The following is a 16,286-nucleotide window of genomic DNA, read 5'->3' as shown; positions in this document are numbered from 1 at the left end:
GGCCCAGCGCTGACTGGTATATAAAACAGCATGTGGTCACACAGATGCAGTGAAAGGTATGCAGTGACTGGTATATAAAACAGCAGTGACTGGTATATAAAACAGCGTGCGGTCACACAGATGCAGTGAAAGGTATGCAGTGACTGGTATATAAAACAGCAGTGAAAAGCTATGCATGGACTGGTGTATAAAACAGTGTTCTGTCACACAGATGCAGTAAAAGGTATACAGTGACTAGTATTATACAGTGGTTTGCAAAAGTATTCGGTCTACTTGAAGTTTTCCACATTTTGTCATATTACTGCCACAAACATGAATCAATTTTATTGGAAGTCCACAAGAAAGACCAATACAAAGTGGTGTACACGTGAGAAGTGGAACGAAAAGCATACATGATTCCAAACATTTTAACAAATAAATGACTGCAAAGTGGGGTGTGCGTAATTATTCAGCCCCCTGTGGTCTGAGTGCAGACAGTTACCCATAGATATTGCCTGATGAGTGCTAATAACTAAATAGAGTGCACCTGTGTGTAATCTAATGTCAGTACAAATACAGCTGCTCTGTTACGGCCTCAGGGGTTGCCTAAGAGAATATTGGGAGCAACAACACCATGAAGTCCAAAGAACACACCAGATAGGTCAGGGATAAAGTTATTGAGAAATTTAGAGCAGGCTTACACTACAAAAAGATTTCCAAAGCCTTGAACATCTCACAGGGCACTGTTCAAGCGATCATTCAGAAATGGAAGGAAATCGCTGATCAGAAATGCAGTCACGAGGCCCATGGTGACTCTGGATGAGCTGCAGAGATCTACAGCTGAGGTGGGGGAATCTGTCCATAGGACAACTATTAGAGTGTGGCCGGATAGTGTAATGGTTAAGTGTAAAAGTGTAATGGTTAAGGGCTCTGCCTCTGACACAGGAGACCTGAGTTCAAATCTTGGCTCTGCCTGTTCAGTAAGCCAGCACCTATTCAGTAGGAGACCTTGGGCAAGTCTCCCTAACACTGCTACTGCCTATAGAGTGCGTTCTAGTTCCTGCAGCTCTGGAGCTTTGAGTCCGACATGAGAAAAGCGCAATATAAATGTTATTTGTTTGTTTGATTAGTTGGGCTACACACAAAAAAAAAAAACACATCACAAGAACATTAGCTCTCAAAAGAGCTGTTTTGTGGTGCTCTTCATCAACAAATATCAGCAAGGAGCAAGCTAACAAGAGCCTAACTAAGTTTTCCCTATCTCTGCAGCAACCTCTCTCCCTTCTCTCAGTAATACAGCAGCACACAGAGTGAGAAAATGGCTGACGATGATGCCTTTTATAAGGGGGGGGGGGGGGCTCCAGGAGGGAGTGCTGCCTGATTGGCTGCCATGTGTCTGCTGACTGTGATGTAGAGGGTCAAAATTTAGCCCAATCATGTAGTATAGGGGATGGGTCGAACTCGCATAAAGTTCGCGTTTCAAAGCAAACTTGAACCCACGTTCCAGCACTGTTATTACATGTACGTCCCCAGTGTACAACACATTCAGTAGAGATTTATTTTCAGATTTTTACTACATTAAAAAGTCCCTAAAATCTTAACAAAGGAAATGTTTTAGATTTTCAGCGTTTTTACTGCTGAAAAATGGTTTATGGGATTGAACAGCAGGAATTGTTAAGGCAATGGAAGATTTTATGGGGAAAAATCACTCAGCTCTGTTGACAGCACCATACCATAATGTTTGTTTTCCTCATCCTAAAACTAATATATCTATATGTGCTGTTTAATAGGAATATACCATCGATGTGTTTTTCCGCCAAAGCTGGAAGGATGAAAGGCTGAGTTTCCAGGGACCCATGCAACGTCTTCCTCTCAATAACTTACTGGCCAGTAAAATCTGGACTCCAGACACTTTTTTTCACAACGGTAAAAAATCCATCGCTCACAACATAACTACGCCCAACAAGCTGCTGCGTCTTGAAGATGATGGAACGTTACTTTATACTATGAGGTGAGGCCTATTTACACTTCTGTTTCCAACCATCCATTTGATACCTACAGACAGGGGCGTTGCTAGCCCCAAAAATCAGTGGCACGTGTCCCAGCTCTATTCTGGGGTGCCTCGGATGTCCCCCAGGCAGAGTCAGGCAGTAGGCAGCAGTACACATCTCCGGCTGCTTGGTCTCCAGATTCTGCTGACATCTCTTTTGGGCTTCTCCCATTAGTGTCTGAGAAGCAATCAGAAGCTAGAGCTCCTAGCGTCTGATTCTTGGATGCTAGGGGATGAATTTCCAGCTAGAGAGGATCTCTCCTCTCCAGACTTGGAGAGTGGATGGAGGAGATGAGTAGTTCCTCCTGCTGTGCTACTCTGCTGGATGGGGGGTTTGGGGAGAGGAACAGTGAGGACACACACAATGATGCATGCTCCCTATGAAGGCTCCACTGCTTTCAGAATGTCACCACAATACCCAGCATGCCCCATACAGGCACCACAGCACCCAGTATGCCCCATAGAGGCACCACAGTACCCAGCATGGCACCACACAACAACACCCAGCATGCATTTTTTTTGTATTAATGGAGAGGGGAGCTTCATCCACCATTTTGCTGGGCAGGTCTACTTAGACCGCTTTTAAGTTCATGTAAATTTGGCTCCACCCATGACTATGCCCACATTCTGGTCTGTGGCTACACCCATGCCTCCAGAAACTTTGATGTGCTAGCTACAAATTTGAACGCTTCTCTCACACTTTTTAATGACATTCACAGTGTACCTTAGTTGTTATTTGTAGAAAGAATAGTCTGCAAACTACGTTTGAGGGCTCTGGCCCACAGCACTTTCAGCCACACTTTCAGTGACTTCAAAGGCTGATGAAAGTTAATAGAGGTGAGCCCGGCAATGCAAAAGACATTTTATTGACAAACATATGCAATTCACGGTTTCTCCTGGTTTCCTCCTATGAGATAATTTTTTATCTTGTATTTAAAATAACTTTTCAGCACTCTGCAATTGAAAAAGTACAAAAAACAGGTGAAAATGTACTAATGAAATTATTCTGAGTATTTTCTTGCTTGCTCTTGGCTTAAAAAGCATCATGTTAATGCTGCTGAATAAACAGTTACTGGTGTTCTACAGTCGTGTGACAAGTAGTGCAGGGAATAGATTAACCTGATAGATGCAAGTTAAATTACACAGAAAGAATATCGTGTGTAGCAGATAATGGTAAATAGCTGTTGCTTTTTGGATGACCCGTGTGTGTGTGTGTGTGTGTGTGTGTGTGTGTATGTGTGACTGTGTGTATACATATATATATGTACAGTATATATGTATATATATATATATATATATATATATATATATATATATATATATATAGACATATATAGATTTTTTTTCCTAGCAATGTTGTCTTGGGCCTTCTCTCTTCCCTTGTGTAATTCAGCAGCTAACTTACTTACCTGTAACTTAAAGTGTTATTGGGATAAGTGTGAATTGTTGAGTTTACTATCAGTATGAGAACTATCAGTATAAGAACACAGTTAAACATTGCACTGTACATACTCATGCTAGTATATTAAAAGGTGGATACAATAAATAATGTAAGCATTTGATATTTATTAATCAGGACCCTATTTTAAGATATTTGAAACATGTGGAAATATGAGTACATGCAACATGCTCTCTCTCTGGGGAGCTAAATGCCTGTTCTATATTCTCGCATGTAATGCTGACTATCAGCAATATTGAGAAGGACGTTACTATGTACAAAGTTTTAGCACAAAATCAGAATTAATCTTTTAATGCTATAACTACATCTGGGAGTCTGTGGGGATGCTGTCAACACGTTTGCTTTGAACATAGCTGCTGTAGTATGTCTTATTAATTGAGCCCATTATTTATTCATCCATCATTTAATGATGAATGAATAAATGCCTGTAAAAACAGCAGAACATTAAAAACTATGACCATTTTAGAGTAAGTTTAGCAGGTCCAATTAATAAGCTGTTTTTGAACTGTTGAACCTAATGCAGCTCATCTCAGTATGATATACATCAAAGGAAACCATACAGAGAGAATCATGGAAGCTGCTATTGGTGACTTCATTCCAAACATGCTAATTTCCTGGATATCACGTATAATATAGTGATGTAGACTACATTCACAGGGGATCATTGCATTGCATATCCTGCAGAGGGGAAAAGTTCCATGGCACATTACACAGTGAAGTATTCAGAACATACAAAGTATGCTTCAATGTTAACATGAACGCTCTGCCGTAGTGCACTGCATGCACCATGTCACTCCAACAGCTTGTTTGTTCCTAGCTTGTGATGTACAGTACAAAAAAATGACCTGGTATACACATCCAATTTTAATTGGTCAATAAATATCCAATGTTACCACCTCCATCAGCTGCTGTTGTAACTTATTATCAATGTCTCAACTATCCCATTGACTGACATCAAATGTAGACATTTTTTGGACATTTGGACATTTTTTTATGCAAATAAGAGCTTATATATGTGTCGTTAATCCTTGATCTATAGAGCACTGAACTAATTTAATTACAATCTCCCTTTAAATATTTCTTTGCTGCAATTTCTTTAGTTCAGTGTGGCCTCCTCATGCCTTTGATTACAGACACATAAGACTTATAGAGGTCTTGTAGCTAGCTAGATGCCATTTAGACACTAATTATTCCTAATTATCCCCAGAAGATGTATTACGCCCAATTCACATTGGCCTTAAAAATGGTCTGTTTAGGGGTCCTAAACGGCTCGGATCCTAACGGAGGTGAATGGACCCTATGTTAACCATTAGGATCCATTCACATTGCTCTGTTAGGCCGCATCGTTCCCCCAAACGGACCACAAGTTTGGGTCTGCATCAATTTTTCCGGATCAACATGTTCATCACATTGACTGTGTGCTAACGGAACGGAGGGTCATGGATGGAAAACTGATACCTTTTAAAAACGAATCCGTTCTTACGAATTACTTTTTCATCCATGCAAGTGTGGAGATTGGGCTTAAGGCCTGGAACCCACTAGAAAGCGCAAAGCGCTACCACAATTGTTAGCAATTTGTGATAGTGTTTTGCAAGTGATTTTGGGAGCGATTTCCCTGCTCCAATACAATTCATTATTATGGAAATGCTCCCAAAATGCTGCATGTCCTGTGAGTGTGATTTCTTTAGTGGAATCTGTCCTGTCCCATTAATTTACATTGGCAGACCTCTCCCTAAACGCTAAAAAAAAAAAAAAAAACACTCTAGTAGGTTCCAGGCCTAAGTGTGATTTGTCAGTAACTGAAGGAATGGTTTGGCAACCTTGGTTCATATGTAGAGTGATTTTAGACCTCCTAACTTTGTGGTACACTGCACAGCTGATACAGAGGTTACTACAAGCATGGCTGAGTTTTTCTGAATTTAAGTTTTTGAGGCTCTGAAGCACAGTGACTTGACATTGCTGTGTAAATCTCCTGCCCTTTGTTCTGTCTGTGCGATGACACCTGCTGAGGCAATGCACTGACCTTCGATGATATGCCTCTGTCTGCGGTGAGATTATCATGTATATAGAAGTCATCTGGCGTGCCGTCACACAAATCCTGACAGATTTCCCAAAAGACTAAAAGATGCTATCTTGCCTAGCAAACACTGGATTAATGGCACAAAGGTGCTTAACGTCCTCATATGCCAAAATGAGTGTTTAGTTTTACTCTGTCTAAACATTAGCAGTGGTGGCAGGAAAGAATAGTTTAATATAGATGCACAAAGGTTTGTCAATGTAATGCATTGAGTCCGTATCTTAAGCTAGGATTCTGCATACAATCCAGGCTTGCAAGAGCACTGATCTTCCCCAGTGTTACCCAACCGTAATATATTACCCTTGGTGGGCTTTTAAAGAAAGGATTTGCTACATTTTTATGTGTTTCCAATGTATAAGGCAGGGTAGCAAATTAAAGTAAAGTGCACATTTCAATCTCAGCTGTCACATGTAAATGATATACATTGCTGCAGTGGCTGAAATGTGCATGAACTCTACATCACACCTATTTACTTGCATCTAACCAATGGAAGATGTTTCATCACTTTTAGGCCCAGTAGAGAATGCAAATATTTTCCACTAAACAATCAGAGCTTCATGGAGTGGTTTCAGGGAATGCAATTTTGGACTTTGCATTCCCTGAATGAAATTGCTTAAAAATGCTGAAGCCTGATCATTGATCTAATTACAAGCACTGATCGCAAACACTGAAGATTTTGGCAGTGGAATCACCCTCATAGGGTTCCATTGCTGTAATGCTCCTGAAAGCTCACTAGTGGGCCCCGGCTTTAGGCCTCTTTCACACAGGAGGCTAAATGATCTGAATTCACTGCCTGTCAGCTGCTTTCGTGCACTGGTCGGTCATTTGCTAGTGCATGAAAATCCACAGTGTGCGGCAAGCACCAATGGGGGAATAAAATGCAGACGTGCTAAGAATCCTATGGTCTGTGCACATCAGACCAAACATATAGCAAAATCCAAAATCGAGTCAGCACCGTCTTGACGTAGAAAAATTAGCTCTTTTATTAATTAAATAGCATGATGTCAAGCAGCAGCGACAGCTCCGCTGTTTCGGGCGTGCAGCCCTTTCTCAAGCTAGAAAGCAAGGATCATCACCTGATTTTGCTATTTGCTAGTGCATGAGCAGTGGAGAGGAGGCCCCCCCCCCCCCCCACCCATGGAGACACATCTGAGTGCAGCCGAGGCTGTGCTCAGAAACAATGTGTTGCATTTTTTTTGACACGTGAAGTTGCAAACGCTGCCATTCAGCTGCATCTGCACCTGAAAGGCACTTGTGATTGGGAGGCTGAACTGTCAGACAACTGCACAGTTCAGCTTCCCATGTAATGCTGGGCATACACGGGTCAATGTGCCCTTATCAATCGAGCCGCTGATGGCTCGATTGATCATTTCCGACAGGTGCGATGACCCACCGGATCGATTCCCCGCTCGATCCCCGCGGGCGGACAATAGCGGGGAATCGAGCGGAAGATAAGGAAGCGCCCGCGGGGACAAGCGGGAATCAATCCGGACGGCAGCGGGGACGCGGCGGAAGTCGATCCTGCGGCTAATCTGGCCGCCGGATCGACTCGTGTATTCCCAGCATAAGATCCCTTTCTTCTGTGTAACTTCATCAGTTCTAACAAAGTGAAGGAAATCCCCAGACAAATTTAGAGGCAATGTACTTACTTCAGACATCAAGCAAGCACTCATTATGCAGATATATATTGTGTAAGCTGGGGTTGTGCAATGTCTTTAACACATCTAGGTAAAATGATAAGACAGCATGGTATATTAATAATCAATGTTGTTGAGGGCCACTCTTCTGTATAGATAGTCACAGATGGCCTCTTCCACCCGTCTGGTGAAACAATTTCAAGAGTTCAAAGTGTGAGTCTCACCATCCTCATAACAGTGTCCTTTCTTCTGTGCAGACTGACTACAGTCTTAAGCCTGGAATCCACTGGCAGCACTTTTGTAAGCTTTTTCTAAGCACTTGTGATTTGAAAACCTCTTGCTAATGTAATGCTATGGGTGTGATTCCACCTGAGGGATGTGAGTTTATAAAAATCCCCCATAGCATTACATTAGCAAGAGCTTTACTAATCACGAGCGCTGCTAGTGGGTCCCAGGCCTTAAACTGCAAATGTTGGGGTTACTCAGTATTTGCATTATTATTATTTAGTATTTGTATAGGGCCGACATCTTCTGCAGCGCTGTACAGTCCCTCAAAGGAGCTCACAATCTAGTCCCTACCATAGTCATATGTCTATGTATGTAATGTATTGTGTAGTGCATGTATATTTTAGCCTAGGGCCAATTTAGGGGGATGCCAATTAACTTATCTATATGTTTTTGGGATGTGGGAGGAAACTAGAGTTCCCGGAGAAAACCCACACAGACATGGGGAGAACATACAAACTCCTTGCAGATGTTGACCTGGCTGGGATTCGAACCGGGGACCCAGCGATGCAAGGCGAGAGCGCTAACCACTATGCCACCATGCTGCTTGTCCATAATTTGTTTTAAAACTAAAATAAAATTAGTAGCTCAGTGAAGCCAGAAATATGATTTCCATGCAAGTGCTCAGGTGCTATATAGCTAAGCATCAATTGTCGGCTACAATATTTGCAGTGGAAGATGTAATCAGCTAACATACGTTCGAGAAAAGTTAGGTTTACATGTAAGAAAGCAGAAGGGCAATGTTTAGGGATTGTAGATTGATACAAGACAGGTGGTGAAAATAACATAAAAGAGTAGCAGGAAAAAAGGGCGCTGGTGGCTAGTGACAATTATCGTTATTACGCGAGAAAAGCAGAAAAAAGGATGCCCAATAAATATATTTAACAACATTAGAACATTAAAGTTTTTGAAGTATGTTATTGTTTAGATTTAGAAGCTTGCAACTTTATAGTTTTTCTCATATTTTTTTGTTTGTATGTACAGATTTCACGTTATCAAAGATATTATCATTTCTATGTGTCAAAGGATGTTTCTGCAGCGGGAGTGGTTTGGGTTAGGATACACCAGGGGGGAGTGGTTAGGGTTAGGCACCACCCGGGGGGGGGGTGTTTAGGGTTAGGCATCACCAGGGGGTGGTTTGGGTTAGGCATCACCAGGGGGTGGTTAGGGTTAGGCATTACCAGGGGGTGGTTAGGGTTAGGCACCATCAGGGGAGTGGTTAGTTTTAGGAACCACAAGGGGAGGGTTCTGTGTGAGAGTAGGGTTGGGTTAAGCTGTATTGTTGGATTATGTAACAATTTTTAACATAAATATATTTTTGTTATCAACTCCTGTCTGTTTTAAAAGGTATTTATCGTTAACCAATTTAGTTAACAATGTTTATCGTTATTAAGATTTTGTTATCCTCTGGCGCCAATTCGTTATCCAACCGGGTCCCTTTTTCCTGGCACATGCATGCCATAAAAGGATTGTTGTGTCACTGGACTGCTTACACCAAGTGTCTTGGCTTCTGCTTTGGTTATGAAAATTTAGAAAGCGCAGGTTCCTGTCACTGTGAAGCTGGGTTTTAAGAATACACAGATATCACAATATGTTATTATTATTACTAATATTATTATTACATATTGGTACACTGAAGCTTAGTGTCATCAGTTCAAAACCTGCATCTATTGACTTTGTACTATAGCTACAGTATATCGTTTTATATGAAACAGCAGCCCATCTGTTGCAGGAAAAATAAATTCCTGTTATTAAGCAACTGTAACCCCAATTTTCAATACTATTACCACTGCTGTTATTACTATTATAATTACTATTGCTTAATTTGTAGGGATCTTTTTGCTTTTAAAATTAATCAAAAGACTGTGCAATAATTTGCAACACAACCGAAGCCGTATTGTACTTTTTCTGGTAAAAAGCTAGGCCAGAAGATGGTGCTGCTACACTGTATTATTAAGTGTGCTGAATGCAGCTCCTGCTTTGGCTAAAACATAAGCAGAAACAGTTATAATGCAATGTGAGGAGTACAATCCCACTATCTGATGTAAAAAAAAAAAATGACAACTATACAATATGGTGTTGTAAGTAGAAAATACAGTAATTTCTTGGCATCACCACAGCGCCCATATATTACAGACACTTCATCTGTTGTTATAGATGTGCCCATCTATTTCCTAATTTCTATACATACAGAGCCCTTCACTTATACACTGCACTCAGCCGTCAACTAACATATACTGCACTCTTCCTTATATAGGAATATCACTGCATGCTTCATATCACAGGCTGGACAACCTACAGTTTAACATTCTTCATCCAATATCAAGCACACTGCAACCATACATAACAGTTTGCCTCATTATAAACCTCTATATATCACACCTTACCTATACCCTATACTACACATTGTTACTTCTTGGTCATTATGACCACAATGAAACCTTCTGCTGCTTTTCAATTACATGATATAGTCTAAAAAAGCGATTAGCATTCTTTCTGCATAGTTTATTGCTCTTTTGTCCCTTTCCAATATAACACCCTTGTGCCTTCTTCTCCTTATCAATGGCCGCTCATGTTATTGCCTGCTTCGGGCCAACAGTGTTCCATCTGATTCATTTCCCTGTCACTATAAATTCTGTTTACATAAGAGCATGAGAACAGATATATTAGCTTATTACACATGCAGACTGGTAGTTTACAGCCCATGTTGTGTTATTGCAAGTCTGCCAGACAGGCCTCATCTGATAAAACAAAAGACTTACAGCAACACTACCATGTAATTTTATTTATTTATTTGCCTAGGTGCTGCGGTTTATAGGACTGAGTTTGAATGACTCGGGTTTGATTTTTTTTAATCAAACTTAACTGTAGGAACATTTTTAAATTAAAAGATGAATTACATTACATGTGCGAGGTAATGTTTTACCGTAGATTTACCCTCTCTTCAGAATCAGAATTTTTATTTTCGCCAAGCACGACTGGGCTTGGCACGTACAGGGTACCGATACAGGATATAGATACAGATACAGTAACAGGACAGGTCATGCAGTCAGAAGGAACAGAACATTATACCAGATGCAGAGAGAGACAATGTGGCATAAATTACAACACAAAAAAAAACAAAAACAAAAAACCAACAATTAAAAAAGTCCGCTTGAGCTAGAGAGCCATCTATGTACAGAGTGCCTCAGTGCGGGCATGATATTGTGGGGTGAGGATGGGCAATTTGGTGGAGGGAGTTCAGAAGGTTGACAGCCGAGGGAAAGAAACTGTACTTATATCTTGAGGTCTTGGTGAAGATGGACCGGAACCAGAGCTTCCGGCTCGAGGGAAGCTGACTAAAGGAGCGGTGGCCTGGGTGTGAGGGGTCGTTGGTGATATTCTATGCTCTGGAGTTCAGCCTGGATTGGTAGAAGAGGTCCAGAGAGGGAAGAGATCTACCAATGATCCTCTCTGCTGATCTAATGACCCTCTGCAGTTTGAGCCTGTCGCTGGCGGAGGAGCTGGCATACCAAACCAGGATGGAAGAGCATAGGACAGATTCGATTGTAGCAGAGTAGAAGTTTGTCAGAAGTTTTTGGGCCAAACCAAACGTTTTTTGTTGGCGGAGAAAGAAAAGTCTCTGTTGGGCTTTCCTCTGTGTGGAGGCAGTGTTGGCCTTCCACCTCAGGTCATTGGAGATGGTTGTGCCCAGAAGGTGAACACTGGGGACTCTTTCTACTTCCTTGCCATCAATGTGGATTGGGGGCGGGATGGAGGAAATCACCAATCATCTCCACAGTTTTCGCTGTGTTTAGGACCAATCCGTTCTCTCTGCACCAGTGGCAGATACTTTCAACCTGGTGGCGGTACGCCTTCTCATCATTTTTGGTGATGAAACCGACAATGGTCGTGTCGTCAGCAAATTTGATTACTTTTACAGAGTCTGACGTGGATTTGCAGTAAATAAGTGGACATGGCAAAGTAAAATGAATGCAGTGCAATGCCATGATGATGTACAGGTCACCCTTTTTCACAGTAAGGTATTCAGCTGCTACATGCCAGTAAGAAGCAATCATAGTGGACACACTGGTGGTCATACTTGGGGGGATGGGGGGGAGGCATAAGAGGGATGCCATCAACATTTTGCTGAGGGGCCACATTAATCTTACACCCCTTCTGAAATGCTAGTATAGAAGAAAACCAAAAAGTATAGAAATTGGTGGACTACACTAACACTTACACAATCATTTGGATGTGGCTCCCTGAGAAAGATACATTTGATGCTAAGATTATAATCCCAATATTTTGGGATTGAAACCACATTCATAATAACCCCCCCCCCCCCCCCCCAAAAAAAAAAAAAAAACAATATAGAAAACACATTATTTAGATAAATAAGATACAGAAGCTTATTATGGAAGACAGAAAATGAGTAGAATCCACAAGTTCTTTACATGCCTATTTTAAAATCACAATTCAGAAACAATTCTAGAATGTACAAGACCAAGAAAATGTACTCTTTTAAAGGAACTCTATCAAACTATGAGTTCTAAAATGACATTGTACAAATAATGTCTAAGTAGCTGTGCAAACATTTTCCTACTTTTCATGTTAAATATCAGAGGCAAAAGCATTAATTCATTGTGTGTAGATTTTGGCTACATTTGGAATGTCTCATTTGCAGAGGTATGAATCTGCAAGAACCTCTGCAACCTGACATGCTAAGAACAGTGTAATATTGAAGAAGATTACCTGACAGGCTTTTGTTTTCATATATCAGGTTTCACACACACAATTACAGATGTTTATGTTGCACATAAGATACACTTCCTCTGTTCTCTGTGAGAGAAAGGTCTGCCTGTCTATGAATGAGCTCTCTGCACACATAGGACTCGATTCACAAAAGGGTGCTAACTCAGCATGCCTAAAAGCTTTGGGCGTGCTAACTAGGGTGCTAAGTAGTTAGCACGCCCAAAGCTTTTATTGATCGTGCGCAAAGTTTAGCGCTGTGCGGTGCGCACAAAACATTGCATCGGGTGCCCCTAAAACGTCGCACCGGGTGCACCCGAAACGATGCACCGTGCGATGTTTCACGTGCAGTGCTAAACGTTGCTCACGCTTACTTAGCGCACAAAACTTTGTGCGTCCTAAAGGGCTTTAGGCGTGCTAAGGGGCTTTTAGGTGTGCTAAGTAATTTAGCACCCTTTTGTGAATCAAGCCCATAGAGTTAATGCTGCACTGTGAAGGGAGTCCCTGTCCCCTCATAGCTGAGTCTGCCCTCAGAATTTCAGCAGACTGCAGTCAGAAAAGTGTGAAAAGGATTAGATAACAGTAAACAGATAGATAGATTCCTCTCTGATCGTATCTGATCAGAGAGGGATCGTATGGCTGCCTTCACTGCAAACAGATTGTGAATCGATTTCAGCATGAAGCTGTCGCTGCCGTCCCCCCCCCCCCCCCTGCATACATTACCTGATCCAGCCGGCGCGAGTCCCCCGGTCTCTGCTGTCTTCCTCTCCGCGCTTGGCTCCAGGGCTCCAGCTTCACTTCCTGTCGGGGGAAGTTTAAACAGTAGAGGGTGCTCTACTGTTAAACTTCCTGCCAGGACAGGAAGAAGTGAAGCCTTCCGGACTCGGAGCCCAGCGGAGAAGAAGCAGCGGTGAAACACGCCGGCGGAACAGGTAATGTATTGCCGCTGTATTGCGTTGGTCGTCGGACATTCGAACGCCGCTATCGACGCACTCCCGACCCGCTGGCAATTGAGCGAAATCTTCCACATGGACAGGAACAATGGGAATCAACGGAAACAATCAATTTCGGTCGGAAATCTATCGTTCGGTCAACGTTTGCGCGAGCAGATTCAATCACAGTGATCGAATCTTCTGTATATCGGCGGGAAAATCGTTAGGTGTATGGGCCCCTTTAGCAGCACTTCCCAAACATTTGCTATCCTAATTGAAAAAACATGACAATCGATAGTGTCCCTTTAATTTCCCTCAACATGGTAAGCTCAAAAATAGATTTACAGGCGTTTCCTTACTTACAAACAGGTTCAATTCCGTGAATTGAATTTGTAAGTTGAATCATTTGTAATAATTTACTTTTTCAATATGCTTTTAGTTTGTTTTAAACTACTTACAATGGTTTATGTAATACTGTAACTTGTAACAGCAAAAATAAGTAATATAAAAAAAACCCACAGTACTGTATATTTTGTACAATGAGACAATTTTGTTTGTATGTATGAAAAATGATCTTATCAAATCTTTTGTAAGTAGGGGACTATCTGTATAAGAAGAAATGAAATACCTATGAAGATAGAAGCTTGGACCAAATTTAAATAACCTTAATCTTATACAGAAAACTGTAACTAGTACTCCCTGCAATCTCCCAAGCAGAATGTGCAGTATTGAGTGTTATGTCACCACCACCCTCCCATGCAAGTTTGCAATGGAGCATGCACAAAATAATTAGTGATGTTGCGAACCTCCGATTTTCGGTTCGCGAACCCTGTTCGCGAACCTTCGCGGAAGGTTCGGTTCACAGAAAAGTTCGCGAACCGCAATAGACTTCAATGGGGATGCGAACTTTGAAAAATAGAAAAAATTATGCTGGCCACAAAAGTGATGGAAAAGATGTTTCAAGGGTTCTAACACCTGGAGGGGGGAATGGCGGAGTGGGATAAATGCCCAAAGTCCCGGGGAAAAATGTGGATGTGACGCAAAGCAGCGTTTTAATGGCAGAAATCACATTGAATGCTAAATTGCAGGCCTAAAGTGCTTTAAAACATCTTGCATGTGTATACATCAATCAGGGAGTGTAATTAGAGTTCTGCTTCACACTGACACACCAAACTCACTGTGTAACGCACCGCAAACAGCTGTTTGCGTAGTGACGGCCGTGCTGGACTGGTGCACACCATGGCGAGAGTGTAGGCCGTGGCGGTTTTCAAGCCCATATGGTCGCCGGGCTGTGGTAGCTCAATGATAGAACAACAGTGACTGTCCAGCTGATCAAATTTGGTCTGACCACAATGAAGCAACGACCCTATTATCTTTTGTGTCCCCCCTGAGACACTGAAATAGCCGGCGGTCATTGCTTCATTGTGATACGCAAGCCCCTTCACCGCGACAAGGTAATGATCACGAAGGGGAATGGGCACATGTACATGCCTTTTGCTTTTTTGTTGCAGCCGCCCGCAGTGCAGGCAGAAAAATTAGGCAGGCATGTACACGCACCAGAAAAATTAGTGTAGCAAAAATTCAGGAATCCGCCTAGAGTCCTGGACCCTGTTGGTGGTGGCGGAGAAGGCAAGTGGCCTGCAGGCAGAGATGCTGTGTGTGGGGACTGACTTAGTCTTCGGTCGTGCAGTAGCCCTCCGTGATCCATTCCTCATTCATTTTGATAATGGCAGGTACTGAACACTATCGTGACTTAGGCGACTACTCTTCTCAGTGACAATGCCTCCAGCTGCACTGAACGTCCTTTCTGACAGGACGCTTGCGGCAGGGCAAGAGAGGAGTTGTATGGCAAATTGGGACAGCTCTGGCCACAGGTCAAGCCTGCGCAACCAGTAGTCCAAGGGTTCATCGTCGCTGTTCGCAGTGTCTACATCCACACTCAAGGCCAGGTAGTCGGCTACCTGCCGGTCCAGGCGTTGGTGGAGGGTGGATTCGGAAGGACTATGGCGAGGAGTTGGACTAAAGAATGTCCGCATGTCCGACATCACCCTAAGATCGCTGGAGCGTCCTGTCTTTGCCTGCGTGGACTTGGGAGGAGGAGGGTTACTGCCAGTGGTACCTTGATTGCGTTGTGCAGCCACATCACCCTTAAAGGCATTGTAAAGCATCATTGACAGCTTGTTCTGCAAGTGCTGCATCATTTCTGCCTTGTGTTGAGTTGCTAATAGGTCCGCCACTTTGTGCCTGTACCGAGGGTCTAGTGGCGTGGTCACCCAGTACAGGTCATTCGCCTTGAGTTTTTTGATACGGGGGTCCCTCAACAGGCTGGACAACATGAAAGAGGCCATCTGCACAAAGCTGGATGCAGACATACTCTCCATATCCTCTTGCTCTTCCTCAGTGACGGGACGCAACTCCTCTTCCTCCCCCCAGCCCCCCTCCCCCCTCCCCCCAGCCACGAACAATACCACGGGAACGTGGAGCAGCAGAAGCCCCCCTGTGACGGCTGCCGCAGTTGTTCTTCTTCCGCCGCCTTCCACCACAGAAACACCTTTCTCATCATCATCATCAGAGTCTGACTCCTCTCCTTCCCCACATGACTCCTCTTCTTCCTCCTCCTCCTCCCCCCTCTGTGCTGCCACAGGTGTTGTGGAAACATCGGGTTTGGATGTAAATCGCTCCCATGACTCCTGCTGCTGTAACTCTTCTCGTTCATGCTCCTCCACAGCTGTATCCACCACTCTACGCACAGCACGCTCCAGGAAATAGGTGTAGGGGATCAAGTCGCTGATAGTGCCCTCAGCGCGACTCACCAGTTGGTCACCTCCTCAAAGGGCTCCATGACCCTGCATGCATTTTGCATCAGTGTCCAGTTGTTGGGCCACAACATCCCCATCCTCCCAGATTGTGTCCTTGTACTGTAATGATACAGGTACTGGGTGACGGCTTTCTCCTGGTCTAGCAGGCGAGAGAACATCAGCAGGGTGGAATTCCAGCGAGTCTGGCTATCGCAAATCAGGCGTCTCACCGGCAAGTTGTTTCTACTCTGAATGTCCATAAAGCGTGCCATGGCCGTGTAAGAGCGCCTGAAATGCCCACACAACTTCCCGGCCTGCTTCAGGACGTCCTCTAAGCC

General features: G+C 43.1%; 2 protein-coding genes across 2 annotated transcripts in view; one reads left to right on the top strand and one right to left on the bottom strand.

Moving 5' to 3' along the window:
- GABRA5 (gamma-aminobutyric acid type A receptor subunit alpha5) overlaps positions 1–16,286 on the top strand; it is a 380,379-nt gene that overhangs the window by 94,437 nt on the left and 269,656 nt on the right. The window contains exon 5 of the mRNA XM_068268152.1: positions 1,770–1,990. Coding sequence (XP_068124253.1) covers positions 1,770–1,990 — 221 coding nt within the window. The remainder of the gene's footprint in view (positions 1–1,769; positions 1,991–16,286) is intronic.
- Positions 1–16,286, bottom strand: part of GABRB3 (gamma-aminobutyric acid type A receptor subunit beta3) — a 666,404-nt gene that overhangs the window by 462,070 nt on the left and 188,048 nt on the right. The window lies entirely within an intron of this gene.

Source organism: Hyperolius riggenbachi, chromosome 2 (assembly GCF_040937935.1).
Source record: "Hyperolius riggenbachi isolate aHypRig1 chromosome 2, aHypRig1.pri, whole genome shotgun sequence".
Taxonomy (NCBI): domain Eukaryota; kingdom Metazoa; phylum Chordata; class Amphibia; order Anura; family Hyperoliidae; genus Hyperolius; species Hyperolius riggenbachi.
The sequence above is the reverse complement of the archived record's forward strand: the minus strand, read 5'-3'. Positions and strand labels throughout refer to the sequence as shown.